The sequence below is a fragment of the Abramis brama genome (genome assembly GCF_963993115.1).
Source record: "Abramis brama genome assembly, chromosome: 10".
In the NCBI taxonomy this organism is placed as follows: Eukaryota; Metazoa; Chordata; class Actinopteri; order Cypriniformes; family Leuciscidae; genus Abramis; species Abramis brama.
The window spans coordinates 6,182,125-6,204,879 of record NC_139972.1 but is presented as its reverse complement, the minus strand read 5'-3'; the positions used below and the strand labels follow the sequence as shown (position 1 = coordinate 6,204,879).

The 22,755-nt window shown below is 39.1% G+C and overlaps 1 protein-coding gene across 3 annotated transcripts; it reads left to right on the top strand.

Annotated features, from left to right (window-relative positions):
• Positions 1-387: 387 nt before the first annotated feature.
• LOC311090684 (uncharacterized protein) lies at positions 388-22,468 on the top strand. 3 transcript variants are annotated; one of them, XM_084126128.1, is made up of 4 exons: positions 399-532; positions 980-1,178; positions 20,964-21,198; positions 21,453-22,468. In XM_084126128.1, exons 3-4 carry the CDS (start codon positions 21,114-21,116, stop codon positions 22,346-22,348), a joined length of 981 nt encoding a protein of 326 aa, XP_083982254.1. In that variant the 5' UTR covers positions 399-532; positions 980-1,178; positions 20,964-21,113; the 3' UTR covers positions 22,349-22,468. The 3 variants fall into 3 exon arrangements, with proteins under 3 accessions (XP_083982253.1, XP_083982254.1, XP_083982255.1); XM_084126129.1 differs by lacking the exons at positions 20,964-21,198; positions 21,453-22,468 and adding exons at positions 7,616-7,897; positions 7,987-8,637; XM_084126127.1 differs by lacking the exons at positions 20,964-21,198; positions 21,453-22,468 and adding an exon at positions 7,616-8,637 and having other exon boundaries at positions 388-532.
• Positions 22,469-22,755: the final 287 nt, after the last annotated feature.

Genomic DNA, 22,755 nt, shown 5'->3' with positions numbered 1-22,755 from the left:
GTAGGGACCAAAAAATGTATACTTTTTTTTTTAATAATTATCTGATGTAGGATCAATACAAGCAAGCATCATAAAATCAAGCAACATTTACAAGCAAAAGTGCTGTTTTTCCGTCTATGAGCATGATCGCAGTATGAAATTTATTTTATGTAACAGCTCCATAAACAAGTTATTATTGGGTAACTTTAATTTTTAGACACAAGTCTTTCTACGAAAATATATATTTTTGTTGGTATTGATAAGGTTTGATTAACCCAGTACAGGTGACTAGACTGTCGAAGTCATAAGTCTGACGATAGTGTATTTGCTCCGTATCAGTGATGAAAAGTGATTTACTTAAGAATATGCGGCCCCTTTAAGAAACGTGACACTCTGCGCACTGAGGATGCGCAGGACACAGAAGCAAGCAGGAGAGACTCTAGACGAGCTGAAACTTTCACCAGTCGAGGCTGTAAGTGATGCTGTTAACGATCGTGATTGAAGGACAAATGTTAATTATTTTCTTCGGATGCCGTATATTTCCAGTCTGCAGGTGAGAGATGTTACAAGATTACAGAGTTTAACATTAAACAACTGGAGAATTGACGTTGAAGTAACGTTACTAATGTTATGAAATGTGTTGTGTGTCCCAGTTTATTTTTAATTAGAGTGTTATAATATGTTGGCAGAGTTTTTCCACAGACTTAGTTTTAGTCTTTTGACACCAATAAAATGTGCTTAATGTGACACTTTACAGAAGATCCCGACATTACTATAATGAATGAGGTTAAAACAGGGAACTATTGGAGACAAAGAGGCTTTTCAGCAGCTCAGTTAAACATGAAGGTCCTTGTTTCGCTTTGACAATAATTAAACAAACCTTGTTTTAAATGCAACTGATATGTAACTGCATTCAATTATTTATATTTATATCAGAAACATGTTCAATTGATTTGAATATAAGTAACGCAATTAAATAACTTCTCTTTGAATTTGGCAGATCTGATGTCCCTCCCACAACAATTCACCAATAAATACTGGGAATATTCCCATCATCCTACAAGAGAAGGACAAACTCCAGGAGTAGCAGCTGAAATCTGTGTGACTGTTAAAGATGGAGTTTATTAAAGAGGAGACTGAAGACATGAGTGATCCAGAACCATCCAGAATAAAACATGAAGATACTGAGGAACAAATAGGTTGGTGTCCATTCTTGATTCTTCATTGTTGACTGCTTTGGTAGATATGAATTAATAAGGACTTAAATTGGGATTTATTATGTCGGATTTATTATGATTTTATTAAAAATCACATTTTTATGAATTATTTGTTTTAAGTTTATGAATAAGTAATTTAATGTTTGTTGAACTTAGTCAGAAATGTTCAGAGCAATCATAAGAATACTGAAGTTAAGCCACATCTTTGATCAAAAATGATAGGGTTGCTGTCACAAAAAGTGGCCATTTCAGGCTTTAGTATAGCATAAGTGTAAAATTATATGTAAATTTTATGGTGCATGGTACAATTTCTGGTAAGCTACGCTTTTTTATTATTTCAATTCAATTCAATTATTGTGATTTGATTTAATATTGACTCATTTGGATAAATATTAGGTTCTCAAGATAGGCATTCATTTTTCTCAAGAAAAAAACAACTCACCTAATGCTGTAAACATAGACAGCCCTATCAGCTGGTAGTATTATTTAAGGTTAAAAATAACTCAAATTAAATATAATGCGTTTTTTATTATAATAACAACTTTATTTATTGATATAAGTAAAAATGTACTAAATATGTAATATAGAACACATATTTAGCAAAATACTCTCTGGCTCTTTTTTTTTTTCTTGCCACCTACGTGCTATAGCCTATATTATGTTCATTAAATGGCTTTTCTGAGGTAAATGTAACATAATTGTTCTCCAGCTGTGTTATTGACCTCTTCACGCTGATAAAAAACACTGATTGATCGATATTATGTATCAGGAATATACATTTCAGTAAGTTGTAGCCTACTACTGTATCTTTCAACAGTGTTTGTGTTTTTTTACCATTAGAGATGACCGGTTCACGTGCGCTAGGAATCTGTCACGTCACATTTACAAGCGCCAAAACAGTATTTATTGTTTGAATTTCGTAATAAAATTGACAGAATCTGAGAGTTGAGATACTTTTATATCATATTACTTATGAATCATAAGTAACCTGCTCTGTCTAGTCTGTCGGTCTCCGTGTCCTCTTTGCTTCGCGAATTTTCTGTGCGTGAGAAAATGGATGTGTGGCGTGAGAGCGTGTGAAAAGTGTCAATTGCGTGTGTCTCACGGTGAATGCCTGAGAGTTGGCAGCTCTGAGTTACTTCTTTCCAACTTCCGACTTTTCGGCTATTTTTTGTAGCTGGACATATATCGTTTGTTGCGTCTAAATATGAATGAGGCTACGGTTATTGATAAATTGAATTGTTATTGTTGTTTTATTATCATTTAGGGGGAGCTTAGGAACATTTTGGGGTAGCTTCAGCCCCCCTAAAATAGGCCTAACAACCTTTATTAAAGGAGTATGGATATATAAACAGTTTCAATATATTGGTATTAAATGCATTTTCTGAGAATTTATATTTCAAGTTTTTACTGCAAATGTCACGTCCACGCTGGAATTGACATCACTTGATTACACATTGTATTACCTTGTTATGATATAGTGACCCATAAAATGTGCAAACATATTTTCCTTATCTTGTCATTCAAGGCCAGGGCACTTTTTGTACAACCAACGTTGTGCTGAACTTTAGCGGCGGCCAGCAGCTTGTGAGTTTTTTTTTTTTTTTTCCAAGGCAGTAACGTTAGAAGGTTCTGGAACTTTTGCGCGCTTCCACATCCTGCGCAACTACGGATCTCCCTTGAACATTCATTATATATTGCGTACATTCATCCATGTCGGAGTTCTGAGTAGTAGCCTACCTAGATGCGCATGGCATGCTCGAGCGGTGCGCGATCATGGTCGACTGACAACGAGATTAAGCAGCTGAACAAGAATACGGCCGTGTCCCGATTGTTCTCATCTCAGCTCCGCCGAGACAAAATAGACATGCCATTTCAAAAATCTTTCATTTATAATCAGAAATATGTTTTCAAAAGCATCACTTTCATAAAATTTTATGTGACATAATTTCCAGTAGGCAACTGACTACAAACAGGCACATCAGGACACAAACGAGCAGGCTTATGTGCCGGGGAGGGCCCCGGCCCAATTTAACCACTGATAAGGAGTATATGGATGATAAATGATAGAGAAATGCATCTAACCAAGATAGCAAACAGTCATTGAAACTATGTTAAATCAACATTCCGTTTTCAACATTAAGTCATTGAATCAACATTGATCTCTGATGTTGATTCTACATCATTTTGCACCCTGTTTTAATATTGAAACAACGTTGAAATCCTGTCCATAGATCAACGGAATTTCAATGGTATTTCAATTATCAGGAATATTGAAACAATGTTAAAATTTTAACTGAACTAAGGATCAACGTGATTTCAATGGAATTTCAATAATTTTTAAATGTAATGCCATAAATTAAATAGCCTGCTTTATCTACAGCCAGGATGTTAAAAAGTAATGGAACATTTGAAATCTTGTATAAAACACTGAACACAATTTAAAAACAAATTCATTTTTATTAGCCTTTTTATTTAATTATTTGTACTCTTTATTTACACTTCAATGTCCTCTGACGCCTGAATATTTTGTCGTCCAGTCTAGAGATGCGGTTGCAGCTGCGGATAAACCGCGGATCGGGTGGATGACGTGAAGAAAAATAATATTTTAATTAAATTCGGGCGGGTGGCGGGCAGTTGAACCAATCAAATGAAAAATATATGTATACACCAATCAGCGGATGGCGGGCGGGTGCGGTTTTGAAAATTGGTCAAAAACGTTGGTGGTGCGGATTGATGGCGGACGGATGATGAGTTTTGTGATGCGGTTGCGGATGAAATAATAGCCCATCCGCTCATCTCTAGTCCAGTCTCTCCTGCCCGGTCTGGCGCATAGCGCAGCCACTTTTGCACAGCCTGTGGGTGACGGCGGCTGTCCCCATCTGCTGAGTAAGAGCATCTAAAACAGAAAATAAAATCACAATGCATAAAATTAGCATTTAAGTTAAACAGAACACATATTTGAACACTTGGAACAAATTCAGTAGCCTATAGGCTTATGATTTTTCAATGATAGGATATTTGTCCATGTGTTGTAGGCTAGCCTATCATGTTTCCCCTACATTCAAAGCACTTTTCAAAACTTGTTTTTTCTGGTCGACTAATCGCACATATTAATTTCTGCTTAAATACTGGAATGATGCATGGAGGAATGTGCATAAATCTCACCGCAAAAACAGGCTAATAATAATAAATAGGTTATGTCTTTAAAATTAACGAGGCATTTTAATTGTTTCTATATGAAGTATGTGGGGCTAAGCCCCCCCCAAGCCCCCCCTAGCCCCCCCTTGAGTGCGCGCGCTTCCCCGCGCTCAGAAAAGGTGCATGTCAAAACAGAACGCCAATGAAATGTTTTCCTCAAAAGCAGATTTTGGAGAAGATCATCAAAAATCGTGATATCGCATAAGCACTAGAATAAAACGACTGTTATCATTTCTGAAAACAAACACAATGGAGTTATAAAACTGTATCGCACGCATATCACAGCCCTGCTCGAGGATTATTAATATTTTGGATTTGTATTACGACGAGATGGTCTAATCGGCATTTCCAGTTACAACTCAAGACAGTTCTGCATTGAATAAAGTAAAGGTAAGTCATGTCTTCTGTGCAATTCTGGCCCGCCGCGGTCACTTCTGTGGGTGGGGCACTATGCTAGCGTTGGTTCCGCCGGTGTTCTCTGGCGGTCAGAAGAAATAGCGGTGCTGTGTTAATAAATTTCACGACACTAGCAATTGGGTACAGACATGTATTTTGAGCTATAGCTATCACAAAAATAGACTGGACTCGGAGGTTTTGCTAACTTTATAACCTAGAAGAGAACCACAAAGTACTTTTGGCAGATTTTGACACATTGGTAAAACAAAAATCTATTTCAGTGACTGCAGCACTGCGTCGGTTACTACACTAACCATCATGTTAACGATCAGTCTAACAGTATTTGATTTGGTACAATTCATTCATATCGAACATTAAGCAAGCTTACCTGTACACTTGTGCCAAGGGTCCAGAAATGAGCTGTGTCCGGTGCAGTACGTTGGTGTTGATCTCCCGGTCAAACAAAAATCGATGGATTTTCGATCATATTTCCTGGTCAACTATATATCGATGCATTTTCAATCATATTTCCCGGTCAACTATATGTCGATGACTTTTCAACAACAGCGTCGTTTCCCGGTCAACTATAAATCAATGACTTTTCAACACATTCAGCGATCGCCCGGTAAACCAAATATCAATGCTTAATCAATCATAAAGATAACTATAGATCAATGTTGTTCCAATATGGTTGCCATCAACATTAATAACATCAGGTTTTCATCGATATGGTAATGGTGATTCAACATTTATTTTGCATTGAAATTTCAATATCAACCATAATGATGATTCAGATGGAAAAACAATGTTTATTCAATGTTGGCTTGCTGTCTTGGAAATGATCATAACCTTGTATATAGCGGTTGTCAAACACATTTGAACTATATTAACAAATGAATGACATGATTTTTATACTTCTTTTAAACAAAAAATAAGAACATATCCTTTTTAAGACTACTTATTTTGTACTTAAAATTGCACTTAAGTATACTTAACTCATAGATAAGTATACTTAACAGGCTATTTTCCTAATTCTGAGTATCTGAATGGTTGTGTAGGCTTGTCCACTGGTAGTGTCCACAGGCATTTGCTTCAAATCTTTTTTTTTTAAAGAATTTAGTCCCAAGCATTATTGAAATAATACACTTACAAGTATACTACTACTACATTGACATTAGTACTTAATTCATAAAGTATACTTAAAATATACTTGAACATTACTTAAGTAGGGCTGCAGCTATCGATTCTTTTTGTAATCGATTAATCTAGCACTTAATCGATCGATTAATCGAGTAATCGGATTAAAAAAAATTAGTGTTTTTAAACAACCAAAACAAATAATGCATAACGAAAATGATGTGGCTGTAAAATGATCAAGCATTTGGCTTTTATTTCTCAAAAAAAACAAAAAAACAGAAGTATTTATTCCAACTCCAACATTTGGCTCCAAAACTAAGCCTATTTATTGTAATTTTTACCTATTTAGTGTTTATAAGTGCCAGTGCCAACAATTATATAACAGTACAGTTAAGTCAACTTACTGTAAAACATGTATAACATGTAAAACTATGAATACAAACTTAAATAGTAAAGGCCATTTGGCCTTAGTTTTGTCTTCTTAATACAACATTACAAAAAAATGATTGCACCTTCTGCAAATTACCCACCGGAGAACAAAAATAAATGAAATGAATATAAAATATCAAGCCAAACAGGTACACAATGTATACAATTTATAAAAATAAATAAATAAGTGTAGCTTTGAAAAGGGGAATGTTTTATTGCAAATATGCATTTTGTTAAATAGAAAAAGAACAGCATTTTGTTTTTCACTTTTGCACGTTTTGTAGTATTATATTTTTTTGTTAATTTAAAATGTTCTATGCTCAATTACAATAGCCGATTATGTCTTCCCCAAAAGTACGAGTGGATTTGGAGAAGCAGGCTGGTGGGGAGTTTCATTTTTTGTTGTTGTCTGTAACTATTTGGCAGACGTAACAGCCTACAAACAAGGTCTCGCAAAGACTGCAATACAATATTTGTTCCTCCATCACGTCCCGGTGTATACAGTGAATGCATGCTGAAATTATTGTTGCGTGGCTACATAAAAGTTTTAAGCATATGTGATGCATTGCCGCAATTGGTCTGACTGGCGCGTGAGAGAGATGAGGGTGCATGTGTGTGTGTGTTTGTGTGTGAAGGGGTTCTTTTTTTAGGCTATACAACATCAAAGCTAAACATCATATCTAGTCAAACCGCATCACGACATCACTACAAATACAGTATGGGATTAAAATCAGCGAACATCAATGTATAGGCTTAGGCACGGGCGGAAATATTGGCGCTGGGTCAAAAAAAAAATGCGGGGGACAGAATCGTTACCTTGTTTCAGCGACGCTGAAAGGAAGCGATCCCAAACTTTAGACATTCTCTGCCGTTTATGGACATCTTTACTCTCCGCCATCGCGCCAACTAAATTCAAAATGTATGGCGCGCTATAGTGTGCTTCCTGAACATTGAACAACGGTCCGTGTGAAACAATCAGATCCCTGCGCGTATAGTGCGCGTCATAGGAATTTAACGAGGCTTCGAGGCAGAGTTTTTGCCTCGAGGAATTTTTGTAATCGAGTAAATCGAGTAACTCGATGAATCGTTTCAGCCCTATACTTAAGTATAATTCATTAAAATAACTTGAAGTACACTTCTTTTTCGTACAGGGAACCTTTGCCATATGAAAGATCTGAAACCTGATCTCTGTTGTTTTCTGCTATTAAATCAGGGTTCACTTGAACTGATTCTAACTGTATTTCTGTGTGTTTTAGACCAGGTGAGAGTGAAAGAGCAAAGACAAGAACTGAATGAAGTGGAGGAGGAACATCGTAACTTTACAATTCAAAGAAAAAAAGAAAAAAAGATGCACACCTGCACTCAGTGTGGAAAGAGTTTCACAAGGAAAGGAGACCTTAACAGACACATGAGAATTCACACTGGAGAGAAACCGTATACATGCACTCAGTGTGGAAAGAGTTTTTCTCAAGCATCAGGTCTCAGTGTTCATCTGCGTGTTCATTCTGGAGAAAAGCCATTTAACTGTGATCAGTGTGGTAAAGATTTTATTTCATTATCAAATTTAAAGAAACACCTGATAGTTCATTCAGATGAGAAGCCTTATGTGTGTTCTCTCTGTGGAAAGAGTTTTTCAAGGCCGGACAGTTTTAAACTGCACCAGAAAACACACAATGAAGTGAGAGATCATGTGTGTTTTGACTGTGGGAAGAGCTTTACTACATCTGCCTGTCTGAAACAGCACCAAAGAATTCACACTGGAGAAAAACCTTACAAGTGCTCATATTGTGACAAGAGTTTCACTCGGTCAAGATGTCTGGAATTACATGAGCGAATTCATACTGGAGAAAGACCTTACAAGTGCTCATATTGTGACAAGAGTTTCACTCACTCAAGATCTCTGGAATTACATGAGCGAATTCATACTGGAGAAAGACCTTACAAGTGCTCATATTGTGACAAGAGTTTCATTCAGTCTGGAACCCTGAAATTACATGAGCGACATCATACTGGAGAAAAACCTTACAAGTGCTCATATTGTGACAAGAGTTTCACTCAGTCTGGATCTCTAAAAGCACACGAGCGAGTTCACACTGGAGAGAAGCCGTACGACTGTACTCAGTGTGAGAAGAGTTTCACCCAATCAAATAATCTAGTGTATCATATTAAAAAGCATTGTTCTGTGTCACAGTGAGCAAATGTTTTCATCAGATCCCAAACTTTCAAGTAAACTTTGTGTAGCTAGTTAACTAATAAACCAATGTTTCTAAGAAATGCCACAATATTTGTGTTTTATATGTTGGAAAACAAGAAAATTATTGAATTATTCTTTCATTGAACGCTTACTCAAAGAAATACCAAAATTTAAAAAGAGACTGGAAACAAATGCAAGAAAAACAACTATCAGTTATTTGTCTATTTATGAAACATCAGTTTTTAAATTTAATATGGAGGGTGTTTTATCTTTAGTTTGTTTAGTTTTAAAACCTGTTATTTCATAAACAGATATATTAAAGAACCTACACATATCTCTGCAATATTAAAGAGGTCTAGAAGCTGTAACGAAGAATATGCCATTCACTTTGAAAAGGGGCTCATCTATCCAAGATATGAGTTGGTTTAGTGCAGCATCATGTGTGGTGGCAGTACTAGTCTTTGGTCATGCATTGGTCATGCATGGTCATGCACCTTGTGGTATCTGAAGTCCTCAACAATCATATCAGTACACCTGTTTCCATCAGAACCATGAATCTTGTGTAGTATCTCTTCATCTTAAAGTTTGTTTGCTTTTTCCCATACTGCATTCTGTCTGTCAAAATGGGGGATCTATTCCCTCTGGTCGTGCATGCTCTTCTAGAGGTCGACCGATATGTTTTTTTTCAGGCCGATGCCGATCTTTTGAAATCCGGGTCGGCCAATGGCTGATAAATGCTGCTGATTTATTTTGGCGGATATTTGGCCGTTTATATGCTTGTTTTTAACCTCTATTTGAAAGATAACATGTAACACTCATAATTACTTAAGATAGACAACATTTCTCAACAAAAACATTTATTGAACACTTGACCAATCTGCACTTGTACAAAAGATAAAAAGACCTTGAGATATGTTTGGTAATTTCAGATTAATATATTTGTTTTCCTTAAAATTTTAATTAACAGTTACTTTTTTTCCACTGTTCGATCGCGCCCGCGCCTCAGACACGCACACAAATATAAGTAAACACTTTGCGACTTTTAAACCATAGACTGTAAACACACGCGAGTGACGCGACTTTTCGATCGCGCCTGCAACCTCAACTACGCTATCAATATCCAAAGTAGCCGAACGTCATATCGCCTATTCAATTTTTTTTCTCGAAGTTGGCAGTAACATATCAAAAGTTTTTAATTAAATATAAAGGAGTTTTCTCCAAGGAACTGGATGCGGTCTGCTCACTCTGCTGGAAAATGACTCTAGGCGCAGTGTGCGTTGAACACGTGTTCCACAACAACAACAACAACACTAGGCTGCCCACAGATGCGCCCGCCTAATAATCGGCTTGATATACTTGGATATTGGCCGATACCGATTATGTTAAAAAATGCAAAAAATCGGCCGATTAATCGGTCAACCTCTATGCTCTTCCACAAATGAAGCACTCTTCCTTGTGTTTGATTGGCTGTGGCATTGACATCCATGTTTTTTTAGTAGGCCTGCTGCTGTCTGGCTCTGGATTAAGTTCTGCTTCAAAGGAAACTTTTTTCCTCTTCTGGTCAACAGTTTTACGATTTGTGTACTTTTCACAACATTGTGTGCGCCACAAAGGATTCCTCCCCAGAAAGTCACATTAGCCGCTTTCCGACCAAGTAGTTACAGGAACTTAGTTATAGGAACTGTCCACTTCTAAACAGGTCTATGAACTACTCTCCCCCAAACTCGGTTTTGCCGTTTGTGTTCGCACTGGCCAAGTGCTCGCATTCTCTGTGTTCATTAGTTAGCGATCTGTCTAACAGTACTGTTTAGTTTTGTTATTAGAATTGTTGGTTGCTGGTGTTTTGCATGCGTTCGGTCATCAGTGTACACTAATGTCACGAGTAGTTCCTATAGTGCTGGTTTAGACCCTACTCTGAAGTAGGAGCTGAATTAGTTCCTCCAAATGGAGTTCCTAGAACTAAAGTCGTTCCTAGTTCCTGTGGTGCGAACACGCCGACATCCGGGAACTTCCCGCAATAGTTCTAGGAACTGTGAAAAAGTTCCTCCGGTCGGAAAGCGGCTATTGAGCTTTCAGCTGATTGTCAAGTCTGTATGAGACATCATCATTTCTGTTGGTTACAGTATATTAATTTTGACAGCAAATTTTGATTTAGTTTTAGTCATAGTCTGACTAAAATGCCATTTTAGTTTTAGTCATATTTTAGTCATCTAAATTGTTTTAGTTTTACTCTAGTTTTAGTCGACGAAATACGATAAGATTTTAGTCGACTAAATCTAAAATCGAATGGGTTTAGTTAAATTGTAATGCATTAATTTAGAATTTCTCTAAAATTCCCAAACCCATTATATACTCCCGGAGAAAACATCTATTAATTAACCTTTTAATATGAATCATTTTTAAAGTTTGAACATGCAATACAGACGCAGATTTAACTGCAGTGACATAAAAAAAAATCACAGACGAAAACGAGACGATAAGTAAATAAAAACCAGCTTTAAAGTCGCATGAAATCAAATTTTACAATTCGTATTTTTATATGTAATATTGTAGTGTTTATTATAAATGATTTATCTGTGCACTTAATTAATTTTTAAAAATTCATGTGCCCTTATATTCTTTAATCAAATATGTTATCCTTCCCTCCCCCGTCGAAAGGACTTCTCTTCTCTTCCTGTCATGTGCTATGGCGCGAGGGCGTGGCAACTCCCCTCAAACCATTAGTCTGCTATGAGCGAGAGATGAAGAGGAGGAGCGCTAGAGTAAAACCCTGCTCTCTATTCAATATTCCGTTTCACTTGGAAATACGTCACAACACTGAAGAAAAGTCGTTAGAAACTTCCGGTTCATGGTGACTTTAAATGACGATAACTATGAGGAAAATTTATTGACACTTTCATCAATGTCAATGACAAAACAAAAATGTCGTTGACGAAAATAATGGCAAAAATTATAGTGTCAACAAAATTAACACTGTTCTGAGCATTTTTTAAAAAAAAAAAGTCTCTACCCCATTCCTGTGAGGAGTTATGGCCGTTTAAAGAAACCACAGAAATGAGCAAAAACGGCAAAAGTTAGCCAAGTAAACTAGAAGAGAATGAATGCTGCTGCTACAGGGATACATTCGGGATGAGGAATCATCAGATAGATACTTGTTTGAAAACTGGCATGGTCCTTTCAGTTAATTACCAGTACAATATCCATATTACCATTCTTTTCCCAAAACGCTGGGGCAGACTTACCGGTGTTCACTAAAGTCAATGTCACTTACCACAGACAATGATGAGCAGCTTCGAAGTCCATTGGTAACCATTGGTTACCGTTGGTTGGTTGTTCCAAACAAACTCATTCATATTACTAAGATCATGTGTGTGTGCGTAAGTGTGCCATGAAGTTAAATATCCAGCATGTTTTCCAGAATTTTGAGAGTAGCCTTAAATTCTAAACCTGTTGATCAACTAGTAGTGAAATCATCACAGATCAATTGATTTTGGTTGGATTTTTATGATTTTTTTCTGTGGAATGAGTATTCTGTTTGGTGAAAAGAATGACATATTGACTGGGGGTGGGGGAAAAAATCGATTCTTAGATGCATCGCGATGCGGGACGTGGACGATTCTGAATCGATTCACAAATGTCAAAAATCGATTTTCTAAAAAAAAAAAAAAAAATTGTTTCTAATAACGTAATATTGACGGAACTCTAAAGCGGACGTGCACGTGCAGTGCGCGGACAGTCTTTGGCGTGCACATAGAGTCACGCACATAACAGACGCATGATGGCTGAGTGCCAAATTCGAACGGCACCCTCTTCGTTAAGCTAACGTATGGAAAATTGGCAATTTCATTGTGACCTATTTACTATTTTTTGTATGAGAGCTGCTTTCTGTATTGTTTAGTTTTCACATCAATATGCTGTAAACCGATCGCAAGTTACGTTATACTGCCCTGCAATATGTGCAATGCCAGTCACAAAAAGTTACATTTTGACTGTGGTTTCTGCAGATGTTCATTCACTTTTTTTGTATAAGCTGTTTTTGATTGTGGTATACAGCAAACATTTCAAGTCATAACTCTTTATTATTTAGTTGTGTATAAGAGCGGCTTTGTATGTTACTAATTACTAATTATTCAGAATAGCCTATGTGTAAGTCCACAAGCATTATTTGATAGCTTCTGTTACATAATTCTATATTTTTGAACGAAAACTGTTTGTAAATTTGCTACAGCAAAATGTTTTTTGTCTCAAGGATTATATTGCTCATTGGAAATAACAAGAGGATGTTGTTTAGAAGTCTATTATTAAGAATATGCTGAAGTTTGTATTAATTTACTACAAGTATGCTGCTAGTATAGGCACATATTTATTTTCCTGTTGGTTCTTTGCAATGTTGGGACATATGCTGGCAAATGTAACCTTACAGTTGACTTGCCAAATCACTTCCATTTGTTTTATTAATAAAATTAATATAGGAAGTATTGGAAGTAAGTTCGTTATGGGTCATCATAAATACTTTGCTTTAAAAGTACCAAGTAGTAAAAAAATAATGTAATAATTTAATTTAATAATCGTTAATAATCGATAATCGTTACCCTCTGAATCGTAATCGAATCGAATCGTGAGGTGCCTAGAGATTCCCACCCCTAATATTGACTGATGTCATAACTTGGGGGAATAGTTGATTGCCAATGAAGTAAAGATGGAAATATTGGAAAAAAGTGAGAAAACACCTAATTTTATTGCATTGAATTGATGCAAAATCATGTACAAATGTGTTTTAAGAGTTATTTTTTCAGTGGATGTTGTCAGCACATGTGTTGTGTGTATCTGGAATGAATTTATTGACAGCCTACCCAACCCACTGAGGATTTGAGGAAAAAAATATTTTTTCACATTTTTCTGATAAAAAATAAAGGGTGCATACACTAAAATGGCCACAATTTTTTTCCGCAATATTTCCGGCTGAGCAGACCCTCCAATTATTGATTCTTACGGTCAAAGTTAACAGAAAAAAACACAATAAAAAGTATGGCAGACCATGTCAGGTTCAACCCATTTTTGAGACTTTGCCTCCCCGACTATTAGTTTTGTGGAAGTTGTTTGTGAGTTGTAACTTTCCGAATTGTCCTTTAGCTTTCACTTTCATCCAATACATTAAAGATATTTTTCATATACAAATTTCTCACGTTCACATTAGGCATAATAAATGTTCTAAAACTCTTCTAATTCTGAGGCAGAAACATATTTTAAAACAGATTTCAAAGGTTTGTCTCAGCTTGTTAAATGAAATGTAACGAGAACTATAACAAAACGTATAACAACCTACTTTAAAATTTTATAGACTTTCTAACACCTTGCCCCCCCAACTTTGCTCAACCAATTAGTGTTCATTAGCACACAGAGAGCCAAAACAGTGAGGTCTAAGATTTTAGCCTCCTGCTGTTCTTCCACACTCTGGTGGCGGGGGGAGAGATAAGAATACCCTTTTATACTTAGTTTTAAACTTAGATTCCCTATCAAGGGAACTCGAGCTGCGATGAGACGCGGTGGGAACGCCCCTGCGTGATTGCGTCGTGAAGCACGTGTATAATCAGTCCAATGGAAAGACGAGACATCATGGCGGGTCACGTCACCAACCAGGAAACTATAAAGCACCCCTGAAACTAGACCGTGCTAGCTTCTGTGCCTTCAGCAAGCGCTCTCTGTATATCTGTCCTTGTCATATTTATTGTTGTCTGTCAAGTTGCTATATATATATATCATGGCGAGCAAGCAGGATTTCAAGTGTTGTGTTGTTCCCTGCCCACGTTACATCACGGGTGGGGACACGCATCAGCTTTGTGTTGCTTGTTTGGGAGTGGAGCATGCCCGGTCAGTTCTCGAGGGGGCTGACTGTGAGCATTGCGAGAAGCTGTCTGTGAAGACGATCCGCTCCCGTCGGGCGTTCTTCGAGGAGGACGGTTCGGTTTGCGTTCCCCGAGTCACATCTTGGGGTTCGCAGATGGATCTAGCAGCGGGGTTTGAGACGCCCTATCTCAGCCCTCACCTGCTAGATCCAGTGCCTTTACCCAGGAAGGAGCACGCTCTGCGCTTTCTCCTTCCCGGGTTGAGGCACCAATGCTGCGTCTATCCAGTTCTGAGGAACTGGATGTCATAAGTATTGATACAGGGGATTATGAGTCTTCGCCAGCTCATACCTCTGGTGATGAGGAGCTTATGGAGGTTCTTTCTCATCCTGTTGCTAAATTAAATATTGACTGGCCAGCCGATGATAGTGAAAGAAATGATATATAAAAAAAGAGTTTACTAGATGAACGATTTTTACCATCAAGATCACAGCCTCGGACTCCTGTTTTTTCCTGATCTCCACACTGAGGTGTCGAGATCGTGGAATAAACCGGCATCTTTCAGAGTATATAACTCCTCAGAAATCTAATTATAGCAATGTTATGGGAATTTCACATCATGGTTATATGACAATGCCTCGGGCAGAAGAGGCGCTTGTGAGCTATCTCTCCCCCAAGTCAGCGTCATAATTGAAAGCCCCGACGTTACCCACAAAGCCTTTAAAATCTACATCAACGCTGGTGGGTAAAGCGTATTTGGCAGCAGGTCAGCCCGTGGCATGCTTACACAACATGTCTATACTCCAAGCATACCAGGCTGACCTGTTGAGGGACATGGACGATTGTGAGGAAGTTAGCGCCAACGCAGTTCGAGAATTGTGTTGCGCAACAGATCTATCTCTCCAGGCCACTAAGGAGAAAGCCAAATCAGTGGGCCGAATTGCAGCCCTGGTGGCCACAGAGCGTCATTTATAGCTAAATTTATCAGAGATAAAGGATGGAGATAGGTCTGTTCTTCTGGACGCCCCGCTTTCGCCTACAAGTCTTTTCGGCGACACTATAAATTGTGTCGTCGATAGGTTTCAAGAAGAAAAAAAAAGCAATCTGCAGCGTTCCAGAGGTTTCTTCCGGTTCAATGTCCCCGAGACTGCTGGGGGTCCCTCTGGGGGGCGATTCTCTGAGGAGAGTCGCAGCACTGCCACTTCGGTTGTTCCCTTCGCCACTTCAGGGCACTGAGGTGTCAGTGTCCCTATACGATCCTCCAAGGAGGGTCGTAGAATGGTCAGTTCGATTGTTCCCTGCCGGTTCGCCGCTTCAGGGCACCGAAGTGACCGTTCAACCAAATCCAGAGGCCAGTCTCTAGAGACTTGTTCCCTTAGTAGAATTTCTGGCAGTGTGGAAACTGCTGCCAAATATTTCTCAGTGGGTCCTGCATTTCACGATTTCACACGTACATGAAATCAGATGTATTATTTTAAGCGTATTTGGCATGTTGTCCGGGGGAGTACTCCCCCTTTTTACTGGGATAGAAACCAGCCGAGTGTGAGGTGATGGGGTGGTGGAGGGATGCTGTGAAACTTGTCATGAGACAGAGGTGAGGAAAGGTTTCATTTGTACCGACTTCCTCTTGTGCTGATTGGTTGATTACCTGAACATGCTCCTCCCGAACTTTGTTACATAAAACTTCATATAATAGTAAAGGGTTACAGAATTCAGTTCGGTTTTCATCCACCCAGATTTCAAGGGGTCCTTCCCACAGTGGTGGACCTCGAGCAGGCTCTGGTTATGGAGCAGGAAGTTCTGACGCTTCTACAAAAAGGGGCTATAGAAAGGGTTTCTCCTCCCAGCAGAGAATCAGGGTTTTACAGCCGTTACTTCATTGTTCCGAAAAAGGATGGGGGGTTGCGTCCTATTCTAGATCTGCGTTATTTAAACAGCAGAGTTCAGAAACTCAAGTTCAGGATGCTTACGCTCAAACAGATTGTGTCATAGATTCAGTCCCAGGACTGGTTTGTCACAATAGACTTGAATGACGCTTACTTCCATGCATCTATCCATCCTCATCACAGGAAGTTCCTGAGGTTTGCTTTCGGGGGTGAAGCATACCAGTATCAGGATCTTACCTTCGGCCTAGGTTTATCACCCCGCACCTTTACAAAATGCGTGGATGCAGCTCTGGCTCCTCTGAGACTTCAAGCCATTCACGTATTAAATTATATCGACGATTGGTTGATCCTGGCTGTAGCTGTCGCAGATAGTGTATATTCTTGCTGAATATTTTTCACCTTTGAAAGTTTTTGTTTTTATTTGTTTGTTTTGTTTTATAAATGTTGTGTAATATTTTAATACTTATTTGGGAATTGTATATTTGATTTGCATAATAATTTGGCAATAGTGACACCTACTGGAGAAAATGAGTAACGTAAGACGTACTGGTCATGTGATTTGATTTTTTGCGTGAACACCAGAAAAAGAAAAACAGTGAAACACGAGTTGTTGCACACAAATTGAGAGGTGTAGAGTGTTTGATCAGAAAATGTCTCCTAATGTCTCCTGAATCCTGATTGGAAAGGACATGGTATGTTTGCATATATCTTGATTATCATTTATTTATAATTTTAAGGTACTGTGTGTATTGATTTCAGTTTAATAAGCTATATATCGAGCAACGTCATGGCAAAATCACTTCATCACGAATTTGATTGTAATTTTGGTTTATTTTCACGGTGTCTATTAGATGTTTGTGATGTTGATTGTCCTGATTCTTGAGAGGAAGACATTAAATATAGAAGACATCGAAGGCATCAGTTGAAGCGTGTTTTGTTTTCTGGTTTGGAGAAAACATTCAGGAGCCGTTATACTAGCTCAATCCGAGCAAATGGCAGTTCGGCACCGAGATGTCGTTCTGTCTCGTATAAAAATGTTGGGGCTGCGGCTCAACGCCAAGAAGAGTGTGCTCCTCCCAGCTCAGAGGACCACTTTTCTAGGTGTAATTTGGGATTCAACAACGATGCAGGCACGGTTGTCTCCAGCACGTATTTCTGCGATTCTCACAGCCTAAATGGGGTGAAACTAGGCCAGTCACTCACTGTGAAACAGTTTCAGAGACTGTTGGGTCTCATGCTGTGTCCAACATGATCACTTTTGGCCTTCTGTACATGAGACCCATGCAGGGGACCAAGGGGTTTTCTCCGAGGGGAAATCTGTTTTGCACGATCGGTCACGCGGCGATGCCAACGTGCCTTGGTCATGTGGAAGAAACCTTGGTTCCTCGCTCAAGGCCCAGTGTTGGGGGCTTCTTGTCAACGCATAACGCTATTGATGGATTCTTCCCTCACAGGATGGGGGGCAGTCATGAGTGGCCGCTCGGCGAACGGTCTTTGGCAGGACCATCAACTTTCTTGGCATATAAATCGGCTAGAAATGATGGCGGTATTTCGAGCACTCAAATACTTCCTGCCAGACCTGAGAGGTCACCATGTGCTTGTCCGCACGGACAACACATCGGTGGTCTCTTATATCAACCATCAGGGGGGTCTGAGGTCACGGATACTATGCAAACTGGCTCATCAGATCCTCCTATGGGCCCAAGGGAAATTACTGTCACTTCGGACAGTATATAGTCCAGGGCATATGAATATGGGGGCAGATATCCTGTCGAGGCAGGGGCTGAGGCCCGGGAAGTGGAGACTTCACCCCGAGGTGGTGTAGCTCCTATGGGAAAACTACGGTCAAGCTCAAGTTGACCTTTTCGCATCATCAGATTCAACTTATTGTCCTTTATGGTTCTCCCTCACACATCCAGCTCCTCTCGGACTGAATGCGATGGTTCAGGTGTGGCCGAGGCTACACCTGTACACATTTCCCCCGATATCTATGCTCCCGGTAGTTCTGGAGAGGGTTCGCCAGGAAGGGGCTCATCTATTATTAGTATCCCGTACTGGCCGGCCCGAGTGTGGTTCTCGTACCTAGTGTCCCTTCTAGACTGCTCTCCCAGGGAGATTTCGGTCAGGAGGGACCTGCTGTCCCAAGCAGGGGGCACAATATTTCACCCTCACCCGGAGTTGTGGAAACTGTGGGCTTGGCCTCTGAGGGGGCCCAGCTCATAGAATCCGGTCCCTCGACTGAGGTTGTTGAGACCATTCTCCAATCCAGAGCTTCTTCCACGAGGAAACTATATGTATTGAAATGGAAATGATTCTATGCCTGGTGTGGAGAACATCATTTTAATCCTGTTAACTGCCCGTTGGGACAATTCTTGATTTTATTTTTAAGATTTTTCTGCTGGATTATCTCCTTCCACCTTAAAGGTGTACATGGCGGCTATATCGGCTTACCACACCCCTCTGGGGGGGTACTTCTCTTGGGAGAGATCCTCTTATTACTCGTTTTCTCTGTGGTACATTGAGGTTGAGACCTGCACTGCACTCTAGAGCACCGGCTTGGGATTTGGCCATTGTACTTGAGGGTCTGGCTTTGGCTCCCTTCGAGCCCATTGAAGAGGTTTCAGAAAAGTTCCTTACTCTAAACACTTTATTTCTTCTTGCTATATCATATAGTGTTGTTTTTAGCGGCCTGTTTTAATTTTAGTTTTAGTCTAGTCTTTGTGTCAAGCTGTCATTTTAGCTTTTATTAGTTTTAGTCACGTTCATACTCTTTTTAGTCTAGCCAAGTTTCAGTCGACTAAAAGTTTGAGCATTTTAGTCTTATTTTAGTCAGAATTATCCATGACTATTTTCGTCTAGTTTTATTCGACGGAAACTGATGACATTTAGTCTAGTTTTAGTCAATGAAAATTGTATTTTAGTCTCTTTTTTGTAATGCAATTCTATTTAACCCAGTCAATATACAGTAGTGTACCACTATGGGAAAATAGCAAAAATAGCAAATTGAAAAGTAACACTCGTCTCATTCATGGAGGTTGAAAAACAAGTTCTTGTGATATCCAAGATTTATTGTATTAAAATTTAAATGCAAAAGAAAAGGCATGAGAGTTAACTGTTTTTGTGGGAAATATAACGTCATAACATTTCGTCTCGTCTCGTCTCGTTTTGGTCAACGAAAATGAAGAGACATTTTAGCATAGTTTTTATTTTGTAAACCACATTTAGTCTCGTTTTTATTCGTCAACAATATTGCATTATACATTTAATTATAGTTATCGTCACATGACCAGCATTTATGTTGCGTCTCGTCTCGTTTTTGTCAAGTGATAAAGGTTAGTTGACGACGATATTTAGTCATAATTTTGATGAAAGCAACACTACTATTAAGAGAATTGGAGATTTGCAAGCCCTGTCGGTTGTTCCTTCCTGTCTGGAATTTGCACCTGGGATGGTGAAGGCATTTCTTCACCCTAGGCTGGGTTACATTTCTAAGGTCCCTACTAATGTTGCGGGCCCAAAAGTGCTGCAGGCCTTTTGTCCTCCACCATTTAATACCCCAGATGAGGAAAAACTTAATCTTTTATTTCCCATTAGGGCTTTGGATGCCTACGTTCACAGAGCTGCCCTGTGTCGTAAATCAGAGCAATTATTTGTCTGCTTCGGGTCACCTAAGAAAGGTTGCCCTGCATCTAAACAGATAATGAGCAAGTGGGTATCTCACTTGCTTATGAAGTGGCCGGACAGCCTTCACCTCTGGCTGTTCGGGCCCATTCTACGAGGAGTATGGCTGCCTCTATGGCTTTAATTTCGGGAGATTCCCTTCATGATTTTGATGAAAGCAACACTACTATTAAGAGAATTGGAGATTTGCAAGCCCTGTCGGTTGTTCCTTCCTGTCTGGAATTTGCACCTGGGATGGTGAAGGCATTTCTTCACCCTAGGCTGGGTTACATTTCTAAGGTCCCTACTAATGTTGCGGGCCCAAAAGTGCTGCAGGCCTTTTGTCCTCCACCATTTAATACCCCAGATGAGGAAAAACTTAATCTTTTATTTCCCATTAGGGCTTTGGATGCCTACGTTCACAGAGCTGCCCTGTGTCGTAAATCAGAGCAATTATTTGTCTGCTTCGGGTCACCTAAGAAAGGTTGCCCTGCATCTAAACAGATAATGAGCAAGTGGGTATCTCACTTGCTTATGAAGTGGCCGGACAGCCTTCACCTCTGGCTGTTCGGGCCCATTCTACGAGGAGTATGGCTGCCTCTATGGCTTTAATTTCGGGAGATTCCCTTCATGATATTTGTGATGTGGCAGGCTGGTCCTCGCATTTGTCAGATTTTATGACATAGACCTCTCCACTCCTGGGGCTAAGTTGCTTGCTGCTTAGTGTGCACAAGGACATCACACAGAACAGGCATTTGTCATTGTGGCGTAGTGGGTATGGCGTTCCCACCGTGTCTCAACGCAGCTTGAGTTCCTTTGATAGGGAATGTCACAGGCTATGTAATGATGCTGTAGTTTGTTTCAGCCTGTTGACACCAATAAAATGTGCTTAATGTGCCAATTTACAGAAGATCTCAGACATCACCATAATGAACAAGCTGAAAACAGGGAACTTTTGGAGAGAAAGAGTTTTTTCAGCAGCAGTTTAACATGATGGCTCTGTACTTTTTAAATGCAGATTGGATAAAAACACAGTGATCACAGTTCACACCTGCAGTGAAGCCCCTCCCACAACAATACACCAATAAATACTGGGAATATTCCCATCATTCTTCAAGAGAAGGACAAACTCCAGGAGTAGCAGCTGAAATCTGTGTTACTGTTAAAGATGGAGTTTATTAAAGAGGAGATTGAAGACATGAGTGATCCAGAACCATCCAGAATAAAACATGAAGATACTGAGGAACAAATAGGTTGGTGTCCATTCTTGATTCTTCATTGTTGACTGCTTTGGTGGATGTGAATTAATAAGCAGTATATGGATGATAAATGATGGAGAAATGCATCCAAATGATCATAACCTTGTATATAGCAGTTGTCAAACATATTTTTACTATATTAACAATCAATGACAGAACAAACAGTGATATATCTGATATCTGTTGCTTTCTGCTATTAAATAAGGGTTCACTTGAACTGATTATAACTGTATTTCTGTGTATTTTAGACCAGGTGAGAGTGAAAGAACAAAGACAAGAACTGGATGAAGTGGAGGAGGAACATCGCAACTTTACAATTCAAAGAACAAAAGCCAAAAAGACGCACACCTGCACTCAGTGTGGAAAGAGTTTCACACAGAAAGGAAGCCTTGAAACACACTTAAGAATTCACTCTGGAGAGAAACCGTATACATGCCCTCAGTGTGGAAAGAGTTTCAGTCATAAAGGAAACCTTAACACACACATGAGAATTCACACTGGAGAGAAACTGTATACATGCACTCAGTGTGGAAAGAGTTTAACGTCTTCATCCAAACTCAAGTGTCATCTGCGTATTCACTCTGGAGAAAAACCATTTAACTGTGATCAGTGTGGTAAAGATTTTATTTCATCATCAAAACTAAAACATCACCTGAAACTTCATTCAGATGAGAGGCCTTATGTGTGCTCTCTCTGTGGAAAGAGTTTTTCAAGGCCTGACAGTTTTAAACAGCACCAGAAAACACATGATGAAGTGAGAGATCATGTGTGCTTTGACTGTAGGAAGAGTTTTACTAGAGCTGATTATCTGAAACAACATCAACGAACTCATACTGGAGAAAAACCTTACAAGTGCTCATATTGTGACAAGAGTTTCGCTCAGTCTGGATCTCTAAAATTACATGAGCGAGTTCATACTGGAGAGAAGCCGTACAACTGTACTCATTGTGAGAAGAGTTTTAGATATAAAGCAGCTCTCAATCGTCATCTGCATGTTCACTCTGGAGAAAAACCTTACAAGTGCTCATATTGTGACAAGAGTTTCATTCAGTCCAGATCTCTGAAATCACATGAGCGAGTTCATCCATCTGCGGTCGACAAACGCACCGGCAGCAAAATAGACTTAAAATACTCTGGCATTTAGGGTCATTCAGACTTAAGAAATATGAAAAAATAAACGTTTTTTTTTTAAAACTTTTTTATGTGTCCACTTATCTTCTAAATAAAACATTGTGCTTTTGTAAAATAAAGAAAATAAAAAGGGTGTGTTTTCTGCTTCTGTGTGTCCGTGAACTTTTTTCTGGAGCGAGTCTCTAAACTTGAACAAAACTCAGCGAATAGCTACTAGTCACACAGGCAAGAGCAATATATGACAATATAGCAATATATTGCAATATATCACAATTAAATAAAATGAGATTTGCAAATTTAAAAAAAATATCTACAGATGTGTTTTATGTCACAAACACAACTCTGTCTGGCATTTATTTGTGAACCGGTTTCTGTACATTTGTAAATCGCTGCACGCATTTGTGAATTGTTTTCTGTGCA

Bases quoted from the DNA above. Each gene is read 5' to 3' on its own strand.
- LOC311090684 (XM_084126127.1), top strand. From the start codon at position 1,094: ATGGAGTTTATTAAAGAGGAGACTGAAGACATGAGTGATCCAGAACCA. The intron at 1,179-7,615 runs GTTGGTGTCCAT...TGTGTGTTTTAG, and splicing joins AGATACTGAGGAACAAATAG to ACCAGGTGAGAGTGAAAGAG.